This window comes from Colias eurytheme, chromosome 30 (genome assembly GCF_061535395.1).
Source record: "Colias eurytheme isolate Ceu_HAF_F1 chromosome 30, ilColEury1 Martin Lab GWU primary, whole genome shotgun sequence".
Taxonomy (NCBI): Eukaryota; Metazoa; Arthropoda; class Insecta; order Lepidoptera; family Pieridae; genus Colias; species Colias eurytheme.
Genome location: NC_143009.1, coordinates 910,348 through 930,920, shown reverse-complemented (window position 1 = coordinate 930,920; position 20,573 = coordinate 910,348). Strand labels below are relative to the sequence as shown.

Genomic DNA, 20,573 nt, shown 5'->3' with positions numbered 1-20,573 from the left:
GTAGTACATATGAAAAATAGATGTTGGCCGATTCTCAGACTTACCCGATATGCACAGAAAATTTCATGAGAATCGGTCCACCAGTTTCGGAGGAGTATGCAGACTAACATTGTGACACGAGAATTTTATATATAAGACTAGCGGTCCGCCCCGGCTTCGCCCGTGGTACATATGAAAAATAGATGTTTGCCGATTCTCAGACTTACCCGATATGCACAGAAAATTTCATGAGAATCGGTCCACCCGTTTCGGAGGAGTATGCAGACTAACATTGTGACACGAGAATTTTATATATTATAAGATAAGATAAGATAAGATAAGAAGAAAGATAATACTGAATATCTTCCTTATTAAGTTAATTGTGCAATTATACATAGATGTATGTAGTACAGTGAACTAAAAATAGATTTTCAACATTTTTGCAACAATATAATAAATATAAAATAAGCTATTATTATTTATTATCATTTAATTCAACGCCATCTAGTGACAAAAATATGGAATTAAATTATGTAAGGTTTTTACTTTTTTTTATTCATCATCATCATCATCAGCCCATATATGTTCCCACTGATGAGACACGGGCCTCCTATGAGGGTACAGGCCATAATCCACCACGCTGGCCAAGTGCGGGTTGGCGGATGACACATATCGTCGAACTCTTGATTCTTCGACATGTCGGTTTCCTCACGATGTTTTCCTTCACCGTTCGAGCAGTGGTGATGTTACAACATGCGCAGATAAATTGAAAAATCAATTTATTTCCTGCGCGCTCGCCCGGTCTCGAACCCCGGGCTTATCGATTCGAAGTCCGAGGTCTCACCACTGAGCCACCACTGCTCTAACTTTTTTTATTAATATTTATTAAAGATACTGTATCCAAAATTTCACGTTTCAATTATTTTCATTATAAGACCTTCGTTTCGTTGAATTAAAACAGGCTGTATATTAACATTTATGCATTATCTCTTCATTATCTATAGATAATTATAATTTATAATACACAACTTCATATAATTATTAATTACTAGAGGTCCGCCCCGGCTTCGCCCGTGGTACATATTTCGCAATAAAAGGTAGCCTATGTCCTTTCTCGGGTATCAAAATATCTCCATACCAAATTTCATGCAAATTGGTTCAGTAGTTTAGGCGTGATTGAGTAACAGACAGACAGACAGAGTTACTTTCGAATTTATAATATTAGTATGGATCAATTAACCCAAAATTAACCTAATAAATAAAAATATGGAATAGGTTTTTAAGCGTACCTAACTACCTACTTATATGAAAATTTTAAATTTCTAAGACACCTTTTTAATTGGCCCATTTTTATAGGCGGAACCAAATGCAACAAAATTAATATTATCATCATCATAAACAAAATGAATTTACATATACAGGGTGTACCAAAAAGTAGTGATGAACGGAAGCTGAGAGGTAGAGGACCTAGAGGGCTATCCGAATCACCCCCATGTATGTTATGCGATTTTTCGTATTTTCGGAGTTATGACGTTTTTTTTCAATTTTTCACCTATCGCCGAGTACGATGATATTTTCACTCATGCTGACGTCAATGATTGCGGAAGATGATTGATTTTTTTTGTGTGCTAAGCTGAAAGATAGGCCAATTCAGTATGGTAACATTTACTATCGTTAGATCTTTGAATGGAATAAAAAAAAGAATTAAATGGCAAGAAAGATAAAATTACCCAGTATGTTCACCACTTCAAGGGCCCGTAAAAAAATAAAATCACATTATAAAAGTTTTCCGTTTGACTTTTAAAAACTTGCTCTCTCTATCAGATAGCTACCCTGAAAATTTCATTTTATTATTCAGAAGGCTTCAATAGAAAAATTTTAATCTAAATGTGGTAAGTGCAAAAATTGAATTAACGTGATGATCATTAAAACCAATGAATAGGTGTTTATTTACCAGAATTTTTTAAAATAACCCCGCTGTTGCTCAATGCAAGTGCGACATCACCGTAAAAAGTTGTCTTTTAAATGTCTGAATGCCCTTTTATCATTTTTAATGGTTTCTTCTGCTACTATGAATTTCCGGGTTATTTCGTCCAAATTGTGGCAGTCTCTCGTGTTTGTAGTATCCCCACGGAAAAAAATCAATAGGGTTTATGTCCGGAGACCGTGCAGGCCAGGCTAAAGGGCAAAGAAACCCTGAAAGATGGATTGGTCGTTGCAGCCTGCGCATGCGCCGGTGACGCCTGCCTTAAAGCCTGGCCTCTACGGTCCCTCGACCTAAACCCCATTGATTTGTTTCAATGGGAAAACTAAAAAGACCTCGGCTACTTGAGAGAATGCCACAATTTGGACGAAATAACCCGGAAATTCATAGTAGCAGAAGAAACCATTAAAAATGATAAAAGGGCATTCAGACATTTAAAAGACAACTTTTTACGGTGATGTCGCACTTGCATTGAGCAACAGCGGGGTTATTTTAAATTTTTTTGGTAAATAAACACCTATTCATTGGTTTTAATGATCATCATGTTAATTCAATTTTTGCACTTACCACATTTAGATTAAAATTTTTCGATTGAAGCCTTCTGAATAATAAAATGCAATTTTCAGGGTAGCTATCTGATAGATAGAGCAAGTTTTTAAAAGTCAAACGGAAAACTTTTTATGTGATTTTATTTTTTTACGGGCCCTTGAAGTGGTGAACATACTGGGTAATTTTATCTTTCTTGCCATTTAATTCTTTTTTTTATTCCATTTAAAGATCTAACAATAGTAAATGATACCATACTGAATTGGCCTATCTTTCAGCTTAGCACACAAAAAAAAAATCAAACATCTTCCGCAATCATTGACGTCAGCATGAGTGAAAATATCACCGTACTCGGCGATATGTGAAAAATTGAAAAAAAACGTCATAACTCCGAAAATACGAAAAATCGCATTACATACATGGGGGTGATTCGGATAGCCCTCTAGGTCCTCTACCTCTCAGCTTCCGTTCATCACTACTTTTTGGTACACCCTGTATACTAAAATTCTATATGTAATTACATCAAGCCGATGCTTCTTAAATGTTTAGGTACTTATTTTCGGATTTCCGAACGTTATTTTAATAATTTTCGTTCCGTTTATTTGATGGTGTATTTGTCGTGGCCATATCGTAGATTTGCTTATTTCATGAAATGATTGATCATTTCACGAAATGGTCGCATTTCATGAAATGGCCAACACAGTTTGATCAGATCGTTAAATCGTAAACGTTTCACGATTTGGTCATCCACATTTGGCCAGATCGTATAAAATATAGAAAGTCCATAAAACATTGAAAAATTCTGAATATTTTAAGAACTTGTTTATTGTCATTTAAGTTAGTGCCGCGGCAGCGGCCGGCGAATGCCAGAAGCGAATGATTTTTGCAATAGAAAACAGTTAGGTTAAGTTAGACTTTAATAAACAATGTACGAGCCGATCGAGCAAAGCGAGCGTGCCGCGGCAGCGGCCGGCGAGTGCCAGAAGCGAATCGCTTTTTAAAAAAGAAACAATTATTATAATATAGTAGGATATATAAATATGTATATTTATGTATAGGATTTTAAACGCATTTTTTCTTCAATATAAGGCATCCGCATTTTCCATAGTACACAAACCTCTTCGTCGTAAATTCTTTGCTTTGCTAAAAACTTTTGCTTGCTTTTGCTAAAAACTTTCTTCATATTGTAATTAAACGAATTATTTTTTAACTGCGAATAATTAAATTTTCGCCAGCGGCCTCCGTCTTATCACATAAACACAGCGCTTGCAGCGCCTCTACCAATAATTAATGTAACTATGTATTTTACGATATGATCAAATAATTTTGATTATTTCATGAAAAAACCGCGCGTTCAGTTGGCCATATCGAGAAACGATTTCTTATCATTGATCTGCTCAAACCACATCATGATGTGGCCAATAGACATTCAACCATTTCATGAAATGCTCGATCATTTCATAAAATGAGCAAATCTACGATATGGCCACGACATAGGTATTCACAAATTCAATTTTAAAAAAAATATGTGTATTATTTCCTAAAGCAACCTTGGATGGTTCCAAAAAGGCATAAAAATCAAAATAAATTGTATAATTTGGTTTTTTATGAGAAAAAAATTATGAATTATGGCCAAAGTTCAACTGCAATTTAAAGAAACATGTTTTTTTTTCTTTTGAATTAATATCAAGAGCGGCTAGTGTTTTATAATACATATTATAGTCTTAGTTTTCTATTTTAGTGTAAAATCTGGGTTATATACCAAAAAAAAAGAACATAATCTTATATATAAAAATGAATCGCAAAATGTGTTGGTAAGCGCATAACTCGAGAACGGCTGAACCGATTTCGATAATTCTTTTTTTATTATATTCCTTGAAGTACGAGGATGGTTCTTATGTAGAGAAAACGTAAATATTATGTACCACGGGCGAAGCCGGGGCGGATCGCTAGTTATATAATAAAATCCGCGAAAAGCCGTTCGCCGATCTTGAAAATTTTAAATTGTCATTCGTGAAAAAAGATTTTAGCATATCCACTTATTTAAATATTCTAAATTAGTCTTTTGTGTCGAGGTCTGTTTGTCGATTATAAATTGAAATTGAAAATTGTCCTGAAATATTTATTTAAATTAATCTGCCCCCCTAGAAAAGTGGCTTTCTATTAGCGTAAAGTTCAATAGTGGGGAAATCCTACCCATATCATAGATACCCACGGCCTCCGGGGGAGGGGCCGTGGGTTATGTCGGATTCCTACCGACCAAAACCCCACTGTGTTCCGTCAAGCCGCATCAACGAGAGGGCCACGGGTATTGGTAGAATTCTTCCGTGACCGGCCTATAGTAGCCTGCCCCCATAGACAAGTGGCTTTCTATTAGCGTAAAGTTCAATAGAATAGATTATGAATGTCATGAGATTGACGTAATCAATCGTCGTCGTCGTAATCAAACGTCAATCTCATACATTCATAATTTATTCTATTGAACTTTACGCTAATAGAAAGCCACTTGTCTAGGGGGGCTGGATAAATGGGCTATCTAACACCGAAATTTAAGGGTGCTTAACCATAAATAATGTGCGAGGATTTGTAGAGAGGAATATGTTTGTAAAACCAATCATCGCTTCATTTAGTTTGAAGAGTTTAGGGTTTGAAGCGATACTATTGGTTATTTACGAACACGCATCCTCGCACATTATTGGTGGAATTTAAGCACCCTAACACTGAAATAATTTTTCAATTCGGACCAGCCCCCCTAGTCAAGTGGTTTTCTGTTAGCGTAGCGTTCAATAGAATAGACTACGAATGTATGAGATTGACGTAAGCTGTAGATAAACGTATCTACAGCTTTCGTCAATCTCATACATTCGTAGTCTCTATTGAACGCTACGCTAACAGAAAGCCACTTGACTAGGGGGGCAGTAGTTCCTGAGATTAGCGCGTTCAAACAAACTCTTCAGCTTTATAATATTAAGTACCTATAGTATAGATAAGTATTTTATATAAATTTTAAAATAAAAGAAATGTATCTATCAATCGATATAATATGTATCCATTTATTATATATATTATCTTCTAATTGTTGTTTTTATTGGTAATCTTGTTTTTGCACACAGGCAAAACTTTTAATTTATCTTTTAATAGGTAGGTATATTGTTATCTTTTAAACTATGAATGTAATCTTATCTTATCCTATTTACTAATAATAGTTGATATTGAAAAAATAATATACCTATTAGGATAGCATAGATGGATATCAGGTAAGTATTGTATTACCTAGTAAACTAAAAGGCCAGGATATCCATACAAATTACAAATATTATAATTTACTAGCGGTCCGCCCCGGCTTCGCCCGTGGTACATATTTCGCAATAAAAAGTAGCCTATGTTCTTTCTCAGGGTCTAAAGATTATCTGTGCCAAATTTCATCAAAATCGGTCCAGTAGTTTATGGGTGAAATCCATACATACACACATACATACAAACCTTTCCTCTTTATCTATACTAATATTATAAAGAGGAAAAGTTTGTAAGTATGTATGTAAGTATGTATGTATGTATGATTTTCACGCATAAACTACTGGACCGATTTCAAAAATTCTTTCACCATTAGAAAGCTGCATCTTTACTGAGCAACATAGGCTATATTGCATTTTCAAAAAAATTAGAGATCCTTACCAAAAATGCAATAATGTAACCCAAGGTGTAAAAAAATCCTCAATAAAACTTCTGTCGTCGCGTGCGCTGCGGAATCTATTGAAGATAGAACAAAAAAATGTTCTACGGTATTATAGAATGGATCAATATCTACAAGAAAGTCCGCGATACCATATGTCCATCTTCAGTAGTTATGTTACTACAACAACTTTTTTACGTTTTCAAAGTAAATAGAAGTGCCGACAGTAATCAAACCATGTTATCCATACACATATATTAATCCTTATCCCATTAAATGATGTTTTTAGGGTTCCGTAGCCAAAATGGCAAAAACGGAACCCTTATAGTTTCGTCATGTCCGTCTGTCCGTCTGTCCGTCTGTCCGTCTGTCACAGCCGATTTACTCGGAAACTATAAGTACTACAGTGATGAAATTTGATGGGAATATGTGTTGTATGAACCGCTACAAAAATATGACACTAAATAGTAAAAAAAAGAATTGGGGGTGGGGCCCCCCATACATGTAACTGAGGGATGAAATTTTTTTTTTCGATGTACATACCCGTGTGGGGTATCAATGGAAAGGTCTTTTAAAATGATATAAAGTTTTCTAAAAAACATTTTTCTTAAAGTGAACGGTTTTTGAGATATCAGCTCTCAAAGTCGTAAAAAGTATGTCCCCCCCCCTCTATTTTTATAACTACGGGGTATAAAATTCTAAAAAAAATAGAGGTGATGCATGCTAATTAACTCTTTCAACGATTTTTGGTTTGATCAAAGTATCTCTTATAGTTTTTGAGATAGGTTGATTTAACTGTAATTTATTATATTTGCTGCTACGGAACCCTTTGTGCGCGAGCCCGACTCGCACTTGGCCGCTTTTTATTATTTTATAGACTGTTTCAATACCAGCAAAATACTTTTTAAATGAAAAGAATTGGATATTCCATTCAAAAGATATAACGAATTTTTAAAAGTGTCAATCTACAGAAAATAGTAGGTATACTGTTCGAGCAGGCCGTAGTGCGGGGGTCACGGAGGAATTCTACCAATATGCGTCTTGACGGATCACAGTGGGGTTTTGGTCGGTAGGAATCCGACATAACCATAACATATCTATGAAAGATTTCCCCACTAAAACAAAAAAAAAGGCCGTAGTGCGGGACGGGGTAAAGGTGATTTTCATGTGATTAAAAATTAAACCTATAGTCCGACCGACTTTTCACTGTAACGATATCGCTATCTATGCGGGTGAAACCGCAGGGCATTGCTAGTAAGTAATATTAGTATAGATAAAGTTGAAAATTTTGTTTGTTTGCTTGAACACGTTAATCTCAGAAATTTTTTTAGGTAGACAAATAAATTAGAGCCAATTATATGCCCTAGGCTCCTTTTTGGGCAAAAAACCTTTTATTATACATATTTTTAGACTAATTAATAATTGTAATTACAAGACGTGGTTTTATACTTACCTTACGAGTGAAGCCACCAATTCCAGCTAGTCATATCTATTAATTAGAATGGTCTATAGGAAAATATTTTATCAGATTGCGTATCACACAACATCATCAGTCATCACTACATAGTATACAACAAAGTCGCTTACTCTGTCCCTATGTCCCTTTGTATGCTTAAATCTTTAAAACTACGCGACAGATTTTGATCCGGTTTTTTATTAAATAATGTGTTTCAAGAGCAAGGTTATATAATTTATTAGGTTTTAGACAAAGCGGGCGATGCCGCGGGCGGAAAGCAAGTTTTTTTCCTAACAATAATTCAGATATATAATTAAAAACTTCAAAGTAAGTATAACATATGTAACTATGTATAATTTACTTTTCTAATATGTATTATTAGAAAAGTAAATTAGGGGTGTCATGAATTCGTAAATCAGCACGAAAATAGATAATTTATTTAAATATATTTTAGATACAAAAAACAATGATTTCCATATAAGAGCAGGGTTATACGCGGAACACTCATTTCTTATATACAGTACGTACATACTGGTGGTAACGCTAGATAAAACATATTACAATTATCTAACGAGGTTTTGTATCAAAAAAAATATAGTAGTTCTGTAGTTTGTGGTTAACGGACGTGATTGTGTTTAGCAGGTAATTTATATTATATTTTTATTAAGTTCGAAAACCATGTGGATTCATTTACTGGTACCGGTGCTAGTTCAGACGAAATTCGACTTACCACAACAGTGTATTTTTATTTATTTGTGTATGTGTGTGATTCAAATAATTGGAAGTGTGTGTGCGTTTTTTTATGCACAATATTAGAATTATTGTGCACTCCTCTATAGATTTCAACCTATTTCAAATATAAGGCCACGAAATTATTTGTGAGAAAGGATGTATTGCTATTAAAAGCGAAATTAAATAAATAATAGGTACTTATATGTTTTTAATGTAAGTATAGATTGATGCAAAATAAAAGTGTAGGTGTTACTATTATAACAAAAACATAATAGAATATAATATTATCTATTATTTATAGTTCAGGATCCATCGCCCATTTTTGCAAGTGATTACTATCAAGCTAATTTTTCGTGAGTAGCTTTATTTTGATGAGATGCCCAATAATTTCATGTACGAAACTCTCGATTGTGGTAGCTACCAGAGGAAACAAGGATAAAATGTTTTGATTTGATGGTTCTCAAATATTAATTACTAACTGATTGTTTTTTTGTTCAATCTCAAGATAATTATCTAAATTATTCGAAAAAATATTTGTCCTACAAAATCTATGGTTTGATCAAAGAGTCCCCCTTTCCAATGTGTATCGATAACGAAGTCATCATAAATGATTACTAACCAGCTGATTTTTTTTATTTTCACTTATTTAATACTTATATAATTCAACAGACATATTGTCCTACAAATTGTGTAATAAATATTTGAGAACCGTCAAATCAAAAATTTTTATCCTTGTTACCTTTGTAAGCTACCACAATCGAGAGTTTCGTACATGAAATTATTGGGCATCTCATCAAAATAAAGCTACTCACGAAAAATTAGCTTGATAGTAATCACTTGCAAAAATGGGCGATGGATCCCGGACTATTACTATAATTCGTCACAAAATGTATATAAATCATTTTCATCCACTCGTTATTCGTTGGCTTAGTTGGTAGTGGCCCTGCCTTCAAAGCCAGAGGTCCCGGGCAAATATTTGTGTGATGAACATAGACGTTTGCTCTGTGTCTGGGTGTTAATTATTTATATAAGTATTTATTTAAATTTTATATATGTATGTTTATCAGCCATCTGGTTTCCATACCACAAGCGAAAGCTTAGTATGGGATATCGTGCCGTGTGTGAAAATTGTCCTGAAATATTTATTTATTTTATTTTATTTCAAACTAGCGACCCGCCCCGGCTTCGCACGGGTGTAATCACAGGTGCAATGCTGATACTAAATACCTACAGAAAAACTGTGAACGTCGTATATAAAAAGTAAAAACATAGCGCGGCCGGCCGCCGCAAACGCTACGTCCCGCAATTTTTTAAACTGTAATATCTTCGAAAATATTCACCTAAATCATACGGTGTAAAGAGCCATATAGATCTATATTAAATGAACAATGTATTCAAGGTATTTAATTGGTTAAGGATTCATGCTGTATTGGTTAAAATCGCTTCGAAAATTAGCCATTATTTGTCGTAAAAAATAAATGACAAAAAAAAGTTAGGATTGTGGGTTATCCATAAGATATAGACATAAACTGGTTGGAATGGAAAATTTTTGATTACGCATTAGAAGGAAGCGAGCATCCATGAATAATTAAAAAAATATGAAATATAATTCATTTGAGAACAGACGAAGTTGTTTTTTTGGAGCCACGGGGGTGAAACCGCGCAGAGCAGCTAGTTTTTTTTTATAAAATACTAGCTGCTCCGCGCGGTTTCACCCCCGTGGCTCCACTCCTGTTGGTCGTAGCGTAATGATATATAGCCTATAGCCTTCCTCGATAAATGAGCTATCTAACACCGAAATAATTTTTCAAATCGGACCAGTAGTTCCCGAGATTAGCGCGTTCAAACAAACAAACTCTTCAGCTTTATAATATTAGTATAGATAGAGATCGCTGCTTTAGCGATAAATATAAAATAAAACTTATTCAGTCTCTATATTTTGGTGTACAAATAATAGTTTTGATTTAAATTACTTAACGCCTATTCATGAACAAAGGTCATGGCAATGTAATATTTTAAAATTCCTAAAATGCGTCAATAGATAATTGATTTATAATCATTGTTAATTAACTAAACATTGAATATGTAATTATTGTTGACAATTTTTATTTTTTACCGATAGAAATAGAAATAGAAATAGAAAAATCTTTATTGAAAAAGTTTCAAAATAATAGAGTTAAATATTTGGGGAAATTAAAGCCGATTTCTGAAAACCGATTTCTTCTAGATTTTAATTTCTTGAATTAGTGAAACTTCTAGAATCTAGAGGCGTCTTGAGAGTAAAATTTTAGTCGCATCATGGCAATATGCGTTATTGAGTAAGTAATCTTTGAATCTTGCCAAAGAAGTTTCACTTCTAAAACGTGTGCTTGGCCCTTTTTTTCTAGGCTTTACTTATTAATCCGACCTGATAAAAAAATTGGTTGTCTGTAAAGTCGGTTTACTGACGATAGTTGAACGTGTGGTTGAACGTGACAACGTCCGATTGTGCTTCTTTGTCGCTCGTTCCGCGCTCTCGCTTGCACTTCAAGCCTTACATGGAACGCCTCAGAGCGAGGTAACGCCGCATGAGTCATGTTTTTTTGTGCGTGCAGCCGGCGCTATCGAATTATAAGACGTTGTCACGTCAAAAACATACTAAAACCACAGAATACATAATAGTAGCTAAACGCTACTAAAACCTTCCTCTTGAATCACTCTATCTAGTAAAACTGCTTTAAAATCAATGAAATGAAATGAAATGATTTATTTTGCAATAAATAAACATCTGCATTCTACTATGACTGCCGAGCACAGACATGCCCTCTACGTCTACACTATCGTGATTCGAGATTACTGATTGCTCTACTCGCCCAACACTGCCCATTGTGAAGAGAGCCCATTATACAGGGTGACTGGAAATTCGACATGATCCTTCAAAGGGGTTATACTAGAGGTCATTTGCAACAAATTAAGTCCAGTTAACCAGGGGTCAAAAATGGATGGTTATAATCTCAGGAACTACTGGTCCAATTTGAAAAATTCTGTGTGTTTAAATAGCCCATTTATCGAGGAATGCTGTTTGGCTATTATATTATCAGGCCAATAGAAATAATAGAAGCTGAGAAAGACCAATAGAAGCTGAGCAATGTGGGTAAACCGCGGGTCACAGCTAGTATAACATAAGCACAGTATTACAATATTATTTCCTACAGTAAGGAATCGCCTTTGATGTCGCGCGATGCCGCCGCCAGCGTAGGTACTTACGCTGCCACACGAAAATACGCTAGGGTTGCAACAAATGGGAAATAAAACAATTTTGATTATTAATATTATGATGAAATCATTTATTCATATGTACATTCAAAATAATTGCGATTATTAAATCTGATGTAATTATTTGTTCATAAATATATAATTACAGATATTGCACTGCTAAATATTATTTACGTGGACACTTTATTTTTGGATGTTCTTAATTGTATATTATACCATTTAACTAAGTAATGCATTCGCATTGGGATGTACAATCTGATTAGAAAATAATGAGGACAACATATACATAGCTTTGATTTTAATTCAACAGATACAATTAATACAATCTTTCTGAAATATTGTTTCCTTCTGGGATTTCAATGTAGATTTACATCCGTAAACGGAACAGTTTTTGCGCGTCATAATAGAATATGTAAGTACCTTTGTATAATAAAATTATTACACAAAAAATACGACTGCGTCGTCCTTTCGCGATAGTTAATGCAAACTCAGCGTGATTGCATTAAGCGGCCCGCGTCGCCCGACCCCCCGCCAGTTCCCCTCCGTTTCTCTGCACAAGTACATTCGTCGCCATACTGTAGGATGGTAATACTGTGACATAAGTATTTAATAAAATTTATCAATGTTAACCTGTTAATCGGCTCAGTAGTATTTGCGTGAAAGAGTAACAAACACACATATTATACACATCCATCCTCACAAACTTTCGCATTTATAATATTATACCTACTTATTTAAGTAGTATAGGTGGACCAACAGAATCTTGGAATGGCGTCCTTGGACCGGGAGAAGAAATTTTTTTTTTTTTATTATATTTATTTCAGGTAACAGACAATAAATTGTACAGACCCATAGAAGAAATACCTTATAATAATGTTGGACGTCAGCCTGCTAGGTGGGCTGACGATATAGTGAAGGCCTATTGGGAAGAAAATGGATGCGGGTGGCGAAGAACAGAAAAGAATGGCGTGCCCATGAAGAGGCCTATACCTACTCAACTTTGGGTTAACCGGGCTGAGAAAGAAGAAGAAGAAGAAGAAGAAGTAGGATAGGATAGGTTTCGTTACAGAACCCTAAAAATGCAGCAATTACCTTGAAAGTTGCATAAAATTAGACAACTATTGTCATTTCGACACTTAATTGTAATGTTAATTATTTCGCTAATTATAATAATAGCTTTGAATTTAATTCCACTGAATAATTTGACTTTGACTGCGAAATGATTTCACATAGTTAGTTCTGCAGTCAATAATATAAAAAACCGGCCAAGTGCGAGTCGGGCTCGCGCACAAAGGGTTCCGTAGCAGCAAATATAATAAATTACAGTTAAATCAACCTATCTCAAAAACTATAAGAGATACTTTGATCAAACCAAAAATCGTTGAAAGAGTTAATTAGCATGCATCACCTCTATTTTTTTTAGAATTTTATACCCCGTAGTTATAAAAATAGAGGGGGGGGGACATACTTTTTACGACTTTGAGAGCTGATATCTCAAAAACCGTTCACTTTAAGAAAAATGTTTTTTAGAAAACTTTATATCATTTTAAAAGACCTTTCCATTGATACCCCACACGGGTATGTACATCGAAAAAAAAAATTTCATCCCTCAGTTACATGTATGGGGGGCCCCACCCCCAATTCTTTTTTTTACTATTTAGTGTCATATTTTTGTAGCGGTTCATACAACACATATTCCCATCAAATTTCATCACTGTAGTACTTATAGTTTCCGAGTAAATCGGCTGTGACAGACGGACAGACGGACAGACGGACATGACGAAACTATAAGGGTTCCGTTTTTGCCATTTTGGCTACGGAACCCTAAAAATGAAACCCGTTTCGCGTTGTCAGTTGTCACGGTATCACGTGTGAACGGGTGGACCGATTTCGATAATTCTTTTTTTACTATATTCCTTGAAGTACGAGGAATGAGGATGGTTCTTATGTAGAGAAAACGTAAATATGTACCACGGGCGAAGCCGGGGCGGACCGCTAGTATTTTATAAATATACAGATATAAAGCATTTAGTATTTTTTTACTCTATATTAATCGGTCCAATTATAAGTATTTTTGTTATGATAGTACACACCTGTGGTCTACACGACTTCGTTATTTTAGGATATTTCCCAAACTATTAAATAGTAAAAGTATTATTCATAATACAAAAAACCGCACTATCATTACGACCTGGCACTTTAAATGAATTGAAGAAAAAAAAAGAACTTTTTTCTTTTCCCGCGATTTTTTTGACACATTTAAGGTTTAAGGTGAATGCAAGAAGCTTATATCTACACGTGTAATATAGTGTATTAGATATAAGCTTCTTGGGTGAATGTATAAGTGAATGTCAATTAAAATAGTGAGCTGCCAAGAAGGAAAAAAAAAAATAAATAATGACGAATATATTCATAATTATTAGTGTAATCGTTGAAAAAAGTAATTTAATAAGCCAATTACCATAATGTATTATCATCGCAAGGAAACGATTGCGTTATAACTTGGTAATATTCAAAAATGTATTGCTTTTTTGTGTTTTTACGAATCATAAATGTGTTATTTTTTGTTGTGTAGTGTGTTATATGGGTCTTACATACGGTATTTGATTGACGCTAAGTAAAAACTACATGCCGGTTTCCGTGATTTTTTCCTTTATCTGTTGTTCTGAAGTAATGTTTTTGCCCAAAGGCCAAAACTGGTACTAACTACTTATTTATTTACTTGGTTAAAATATTTTATGGAAACTTTAGTACCTAGGGGGAAACCGGGAGACTTGCCCAGGTGGGAGAGTTGAACCACTTTCAATAACTTTTTAAATTAGGTGCCAAATTACGCCAAGTGGCAAACAAATGAACGCGCGTAACCCGCCAATCACAAGCAACTCAAAATTTTGAGTGATAACAGACGCGTTCGAACGTGAGTTCCGAAAAAGTGGTTTCATCGTCGCGGAGTGAATTTTTTTGGATTTGTTGTTTTAATTGCTATGCACGCATTTATGACGGTATGTATCAAACACCTACGTTATTGCATTACTAGATTATCATATTTTGTCGTATGTTCAGTGTTGTTCTCCAGTTGATAGTGGATTTGTTGGAAAAAATCAAGATATGGCCTTCTGTCGGGTACGGGAGAGTTGAACCATTCTGCAGTCGGGAGACTTAAACAGTGGTTCAACTCTCCCTTTGCAGTTTGTATAGGTACAATTAAGTTAGCTTTTGTTTTGTTTCAGAAAGAAAATGCCATTTCAGAATAAGCCTAAGGAAGGTAGTCGTCGCAGGAAACCGTTTACTAAGTCTGAGATGGAAAGCGCAGTCAGAGAAATAAAGAGTGGCAAATCTATTCGTTAAATTGCAATCACGTATGGGATAGACAGAACCACTTTACGGTATTACCTGTTAGGTGAACAAAAGTTAACGCCTTTGCAAGACAAAACTAGCATTCGATTACGCCAAATTCCTCCAAATTGAAAGGAACATACAAGAGGCAAATATTGAAGAAAAGAAGATATAAGAAGTCTGAGAGTGAAACAGAATCAGAAGAAGAAATCTTTAATTTAAAAGTTCTAATGACGAAGATTGGGAAGAAAATAGGGATGAGTCTAGGTTTTCCTTTGTTTGTCAGTCTGATGAGATATTGGATATAATATGCGTCTTTGTGTTTCTTGTTGTAGGTACATCCATGAGGTATGTGTCGGCCTCACTAAAAATGGCGTAGAAGAGTTAATTTGTCACAATTGCAATAAAATGTAACGAGTAACAAATTGAATTACTAAACCTATGTTGATTTTGCATATGCAATCTTTGAGACTGATAGCTATTCTTAATTAATTGTAAGAATGAATGTCTTTAAATTAGTTTTGGTAGATTTATATAGCAGTAGATACCTCAAAACGAGCATTTAATTAATAAAAAGAAGCGAATGTTATGTTAAGGAGTTGTTCTGAAAACATTTGGTTAATTATTTCACTAAATTGTTTAGAAGATGATTATGGATAATCTAGTTATTGTTAAATGTGTCTAAATAATACATAACTAATGGATAATATGCTTTATTTGCTTCATTTCCCCTCTCTAAAAAGGTATGGGCAAGTGTCCCGCACCTGATGGGCAAGTGTCCCGCCGGTTGGGGAGACTTGAATCAAAACTCATTTTTCATTACAACTTAGTTTACTACGTTCTGGTTGCAATTTTTATTTTCAGAATAGTACTAAATCTTAGCTAGATAATAAGGCTTCCATATGGTGTAGATCTTAAAGCTCTCAAGGTCACTGATCAGATTTTATAGAGTTTTTAGTAAAAAGCGGTTCAAGTCTCCCGGACTCCCCCTACATTGAACACTGTATGTACCTAGTATGTATAAAAGTGAAGTCCCGTGTCCCCTAGTGGGGTAAGGGGCATATGCATTATTCATACATCTGTTTCACTGATCGATTTTCTTTAGGGACAAGTAGGTGATCAGCCTTTTGTGTCCTGCCAGACCGAGACATTTTTTTTTCTTCGTCTCCACCGGGAATCGAACCCAGGACCCCTCGGTTCTACGCTCACGCGTCAACCACTGTACCAAGGAGGCGGTCAAGTATGTATAAATAAACACAATTATCTATCAACGCGCAGCCCTAATTACTGGACCGATCGAGCTGAAAGTCACGCAGCTAGGCTACTTAATATGTCCGTGTTGTAAAAGTTTCTGTTTGAAATAAATACTACATATGTACTTATATACAAATGAGTAACTTACTTACCCTCAAACCTCTAATTTTAACTAACTTACCCTGTAATATTACCTTCTTCCCAAATATAAAATTGGAGTGGAATAAAGGATATATATAAAAAAACGCATGTCAGAAGTGAAACTTCTTTGGCAAAATTCAAAGATACCAAAATCGTCGCCTTACTACATGAGGTGACGCTATTGCAATGACGCGACCTTGAAATTTTACTCTCAAAACGCCTAAAGATGTTTCACTTCAAAATAAATAACTGACAACCAACAAACATCAACTTTTTTACTCACTTACCCTTTACCATGTAATTTTACCAACTTACCGTCAAATTTCTTACTTACACTTACTTACCATTAAGCCTCGTAATTTTTACTTCTTTACCCTTAGATCTTACAGAATATCAAATTTCCTATTTTTTACTCTCTTCCCATGAAATATCGTAATTATTACTCACTTAATTCGTAATTTTTACTCACTTACTTCGTAATTTTTACTCACTTACCTCGTAATTTTTCTATCAGATATGGCGTCAGTCAGAGTAGCGGACTACTACGCTGGCAAGGCGGTATTCGTCACGGGGGGAACGGGGTTTATGGGAAAAGTGCTGGTGGAGAAGCTTTTGAGGTGCTGTCCTGATGTTAAGGTCATATACCTGCTAATGCGGCCGAAGAGGGGATTGAGCGTCAATAGTAGATTGCAGGAGTATATCAATGGAAAGGTATGATAACTATTTTATATATCTCACGATAGGAATTAGATCAAGATTTATATCGGGTTAAATGTCAATAAATTTTAGAGCATTTAACAGAACCGAATTTAATGCTTTAGTTTGTATGCAAATTAACAAAACTTAACAAAACTATTAAACCAATTTTAACAATTTCTTATTTAATAAAAAGCCTGTATATATCACACAGGCTATTTTTTAAAAGAGAACCCTTCTAGCCAATATTTTCTATACTCGTAACTGTAACCGTGTTTATAAATATTCGAACTTGATTATTTTTCAAGAATAGAGAAAATTCGATCACTCGAATGGATTCGAACATGCGTCTTTCTTACGGTGCTGACCTGACCTACAGCCACCGATAGCCCAGCCAAAATTTTCATATACTTATGAAATACTACTATTTTTTGGTTGTTGTATTGAATCAAATATAAACAAATAAAACATTATAGGTCTTCGACAAACTGCGAGAGGTATCCCCAAAAGCGTTCGACAAGTTACGTCCAGTGGCCGGTGACATAGAATCTCAAGATCTGGGCATTTCACCACACGATAGAGAAGAATTGCATAGGGAATGCCAAATTGTGTTTCACGTAGCGGCCAGTGTGAGGTATTTGTTCTTACTATAGTCACATAATACATGATAGTAGCTAAACGCTACTATAGTCGAGTCAATTTAATAGGCAACATTTGACGTCTATCAATTTTATCTTCGAAGAGAGGTAAACTGATTAAAAACATCGATTAAAGTGAATTAATCCCTGTCCCAGTAATATACTTTCTTTCGTAAATTTAAGGTGCAAAATAAAATAATTTGGAAAATCCAAAAGTGCACGCCTCATAATTTTTTTTAATAAATATTTATTAATTATTATTTTTGTTTATTTAATAACAATTAAACCACATCGAATCAGACCCTGAAAAATGAAAGGGTTCTATTCCTGAGCATACTCAAGCGTAAGAGAAAAAAAAAGACTCGATTAGTAAAGTATTTCGGTCGCTATCGTGTTAACAAGAAAAAGGATCCGCACATACAGACACACGGACGTCCAAGACAGAACTTTTTTAAACTGTTTTTTAACTAGTTTAAATAACAAAAATGACATCAAAAATATCATGAACGTTAAAAATAGTGTTTTTTCTTAATAGGTGTGTGTATGTATTATCTTACAAGTGCAATGTATGATACATAAAGACATTTTAAGTTTGAAAAATCAGATGTTTTGCGCGAAGTGACAGTAGTACCCACCTCAACGCTTCGCTTATGAGGCGTGCAATAAGTATATAATACATAATTAAAAAAACACAACGCATAATTATTAATTTTGATGATTTTTATTCACAAGTAAATAAGTAATCAATTCATTCGATTCTAGATGTCAGATTTCGATTTTTAGAGTAACGTCTCTGGTATTTAAAAAGAAAAAAGGTTTATTGACACAAAATTGTAGCGACGTCAGTTCTTTAAAAATCAGAAATTGATTATTATGGAATGGTTAATCAGTAAAATCAAATCTTAAAATTACTTGTATCGGCCATTATTATTATAAATATGTATATAATTGTAATTGAAAAAAGTTAAGGAAATGTGCAGTTCTAACAAAACGAAATATCATGTTTTTCTATGTCGTCGTTATACTAGGTTACGTTGTTGAATTTTGTTGAACTGTCAAATGTTGCCTATTAAAATGACTCTACTACAAGCTCTACTATACTTACTCTACTATACTAGTAATCCTACCGATATTATAAATGTAAATGTTTGTGATAGATTAGATATTTTCACGAAAAATCTAACGTTATGTACGGATTTTGAATGAATATATGCTATAGAAATACTTGATTATGCCCGCGGGTTCAGCCGCACAGCCGTATTATATTATTATCTGTGAGCATACTTATAATATACGAAAAATACTACTCACAAACACGTTCAAAAATTGTCCAAAGCAAAACTCTGCTTACACGTGTATTTGGCAGAGTTTGTTAACAAGCGAGTGGCTAACCATACTGCTAAAGTGCTAACATAGCTTTATGTTATGTGTGGTATTATATTATCTGTGATCATTGTAATGCATTGTACAATGAACAATTAGACCCACAATCACGTTCAAAAATTGTCCAAAGCAAAACTCTACCTACACGTATGACAGACTTTTCAAGTACACCATGCAATAGACTTCGAACATTACTACCATGAGATAAGGTGCTAATTTCAATGAATATATGTATTTATAAAACGCGTCTAACTGTTTATGTCTATGGTACTAAATACTAATTATGGAGATAATAATTAAATCTTGCCTATCGTGTGACATAAACCAATTAATATTCACTATGGTTGGGCTTTTCTCATTGCTACAACGCGTCATGCGCGTTTTCATTAGCCCGTTTTCTTTTACTTTGACCTCAACACACCATTTTTAACGCAACGCAAAAACTTTTTTCCGCTCAACTAGCGCTTTCTGTCTTTGAGCGTAACGTATAGGGTTGAAAAAAAAACAAAAAACAATCAAATCTCAATTTTTAGAAGATAAACACAGTCCGTAGTGTTTGTTATAATTATTTTTCTTATTTTAAATTACATAGAGTAGACAAAAAATGACAAAAAACATAATTTATTTTTAAGTAATATAAAGTATGTTACCTTATTGTTAACACAATTGTACTTTGAACGGAGTATATAATTTTCGTGTATCCGCACTTTTTGCGTTGTTACTTGTTACTATTTTTTACATGACCACTGTACCGGTAAAGGTTTTTCTACCGACACCCTTAAAATTAAATTATATTATTATACATGTACAATGTACATGCCTTTTAAGTGCATTGGAATAGTCTAGACATTATTTGAGCTAGATAATTAATCATCAATACTAAGAAATAGAAACGCATTATACCTATGTAATCTTCTTATATCTTCTTATATATAAAAATGAATCGCAAAATGTGTTGGTAAGCGCATAACTCGAGAACGGCTGAACCGATTTCTATAATTCTTTTTTTATTATATTCCTGGAAGTACGATGATGGTTCTTATGTAGAGAAAACGTAAACATGTACCACGGGCGAAGCCGGGGTGGACCGCTAGTTATTAATAATTGTATTATGAATTAAAATATTTTTTTAATCTGCCTATACGGTTACTTATGCCCCATGACTCGAATTTTTTTGTTGTAAATCAGAACATAGGTATATTTCTATGTACGTACTCATGCATTTATAATGTTACGGTTCTTAAAAAAATCTCTTGGTAATGAAAAAACCTACGGACTACCGTACGGGAGCTACTAACGTTTTAAAAAAAGTCATTTTAGTATAGTTGGGTTTTTGATATACTGTTTCTCGTGCTATTTCGGTTAGAGTGCGGGCTGTCTGGCTGGCGGTAGTGGTTGCGTTTATTAGTGCGCATCTTATCTGCACAGGAAAATATCCGTAATTGAAAGTCATTTATTAACGCGTAATTTTTAATCTTTTGCCTTTAGATAGATCCATCA

General features: G+C 34.3%; 1 protein-coding gene across 1 annotated transcript in view; it reads left to right on the top strand.

Moving 5' to 3' along the window:
* The first annotated feature begins 8,173 nt into the window (after positions 1 to 8,173).
* LOC149895671 (putative fatty acyl-CoA reductase CG5065) overlaps positions 8,174 to 20,573 on the top strand; it is a 29,496-nt gene continuing 17,096 nt past the window's right edge. The window contains exons 1-3 of the mRNA XM_090118495.1: positions 8,174 to 8,280; positions 16,871 to 17,067; positions 17,529 to 17,686. Of these exons, the coding sequence (XP_089974621.1) occupies positions 16,873 to 17,067; positions 17,529 to 17,686 (353 nt within the window). The 5' untranslated portion in view covers positions 8,174 to 8,280; positions 16,871 to 16,872. The remainder of the gene's footprint in view (positions 8,281 to 16,870; positions 17,068 to 17,528; positions 17,687 to 20,573) is intronic.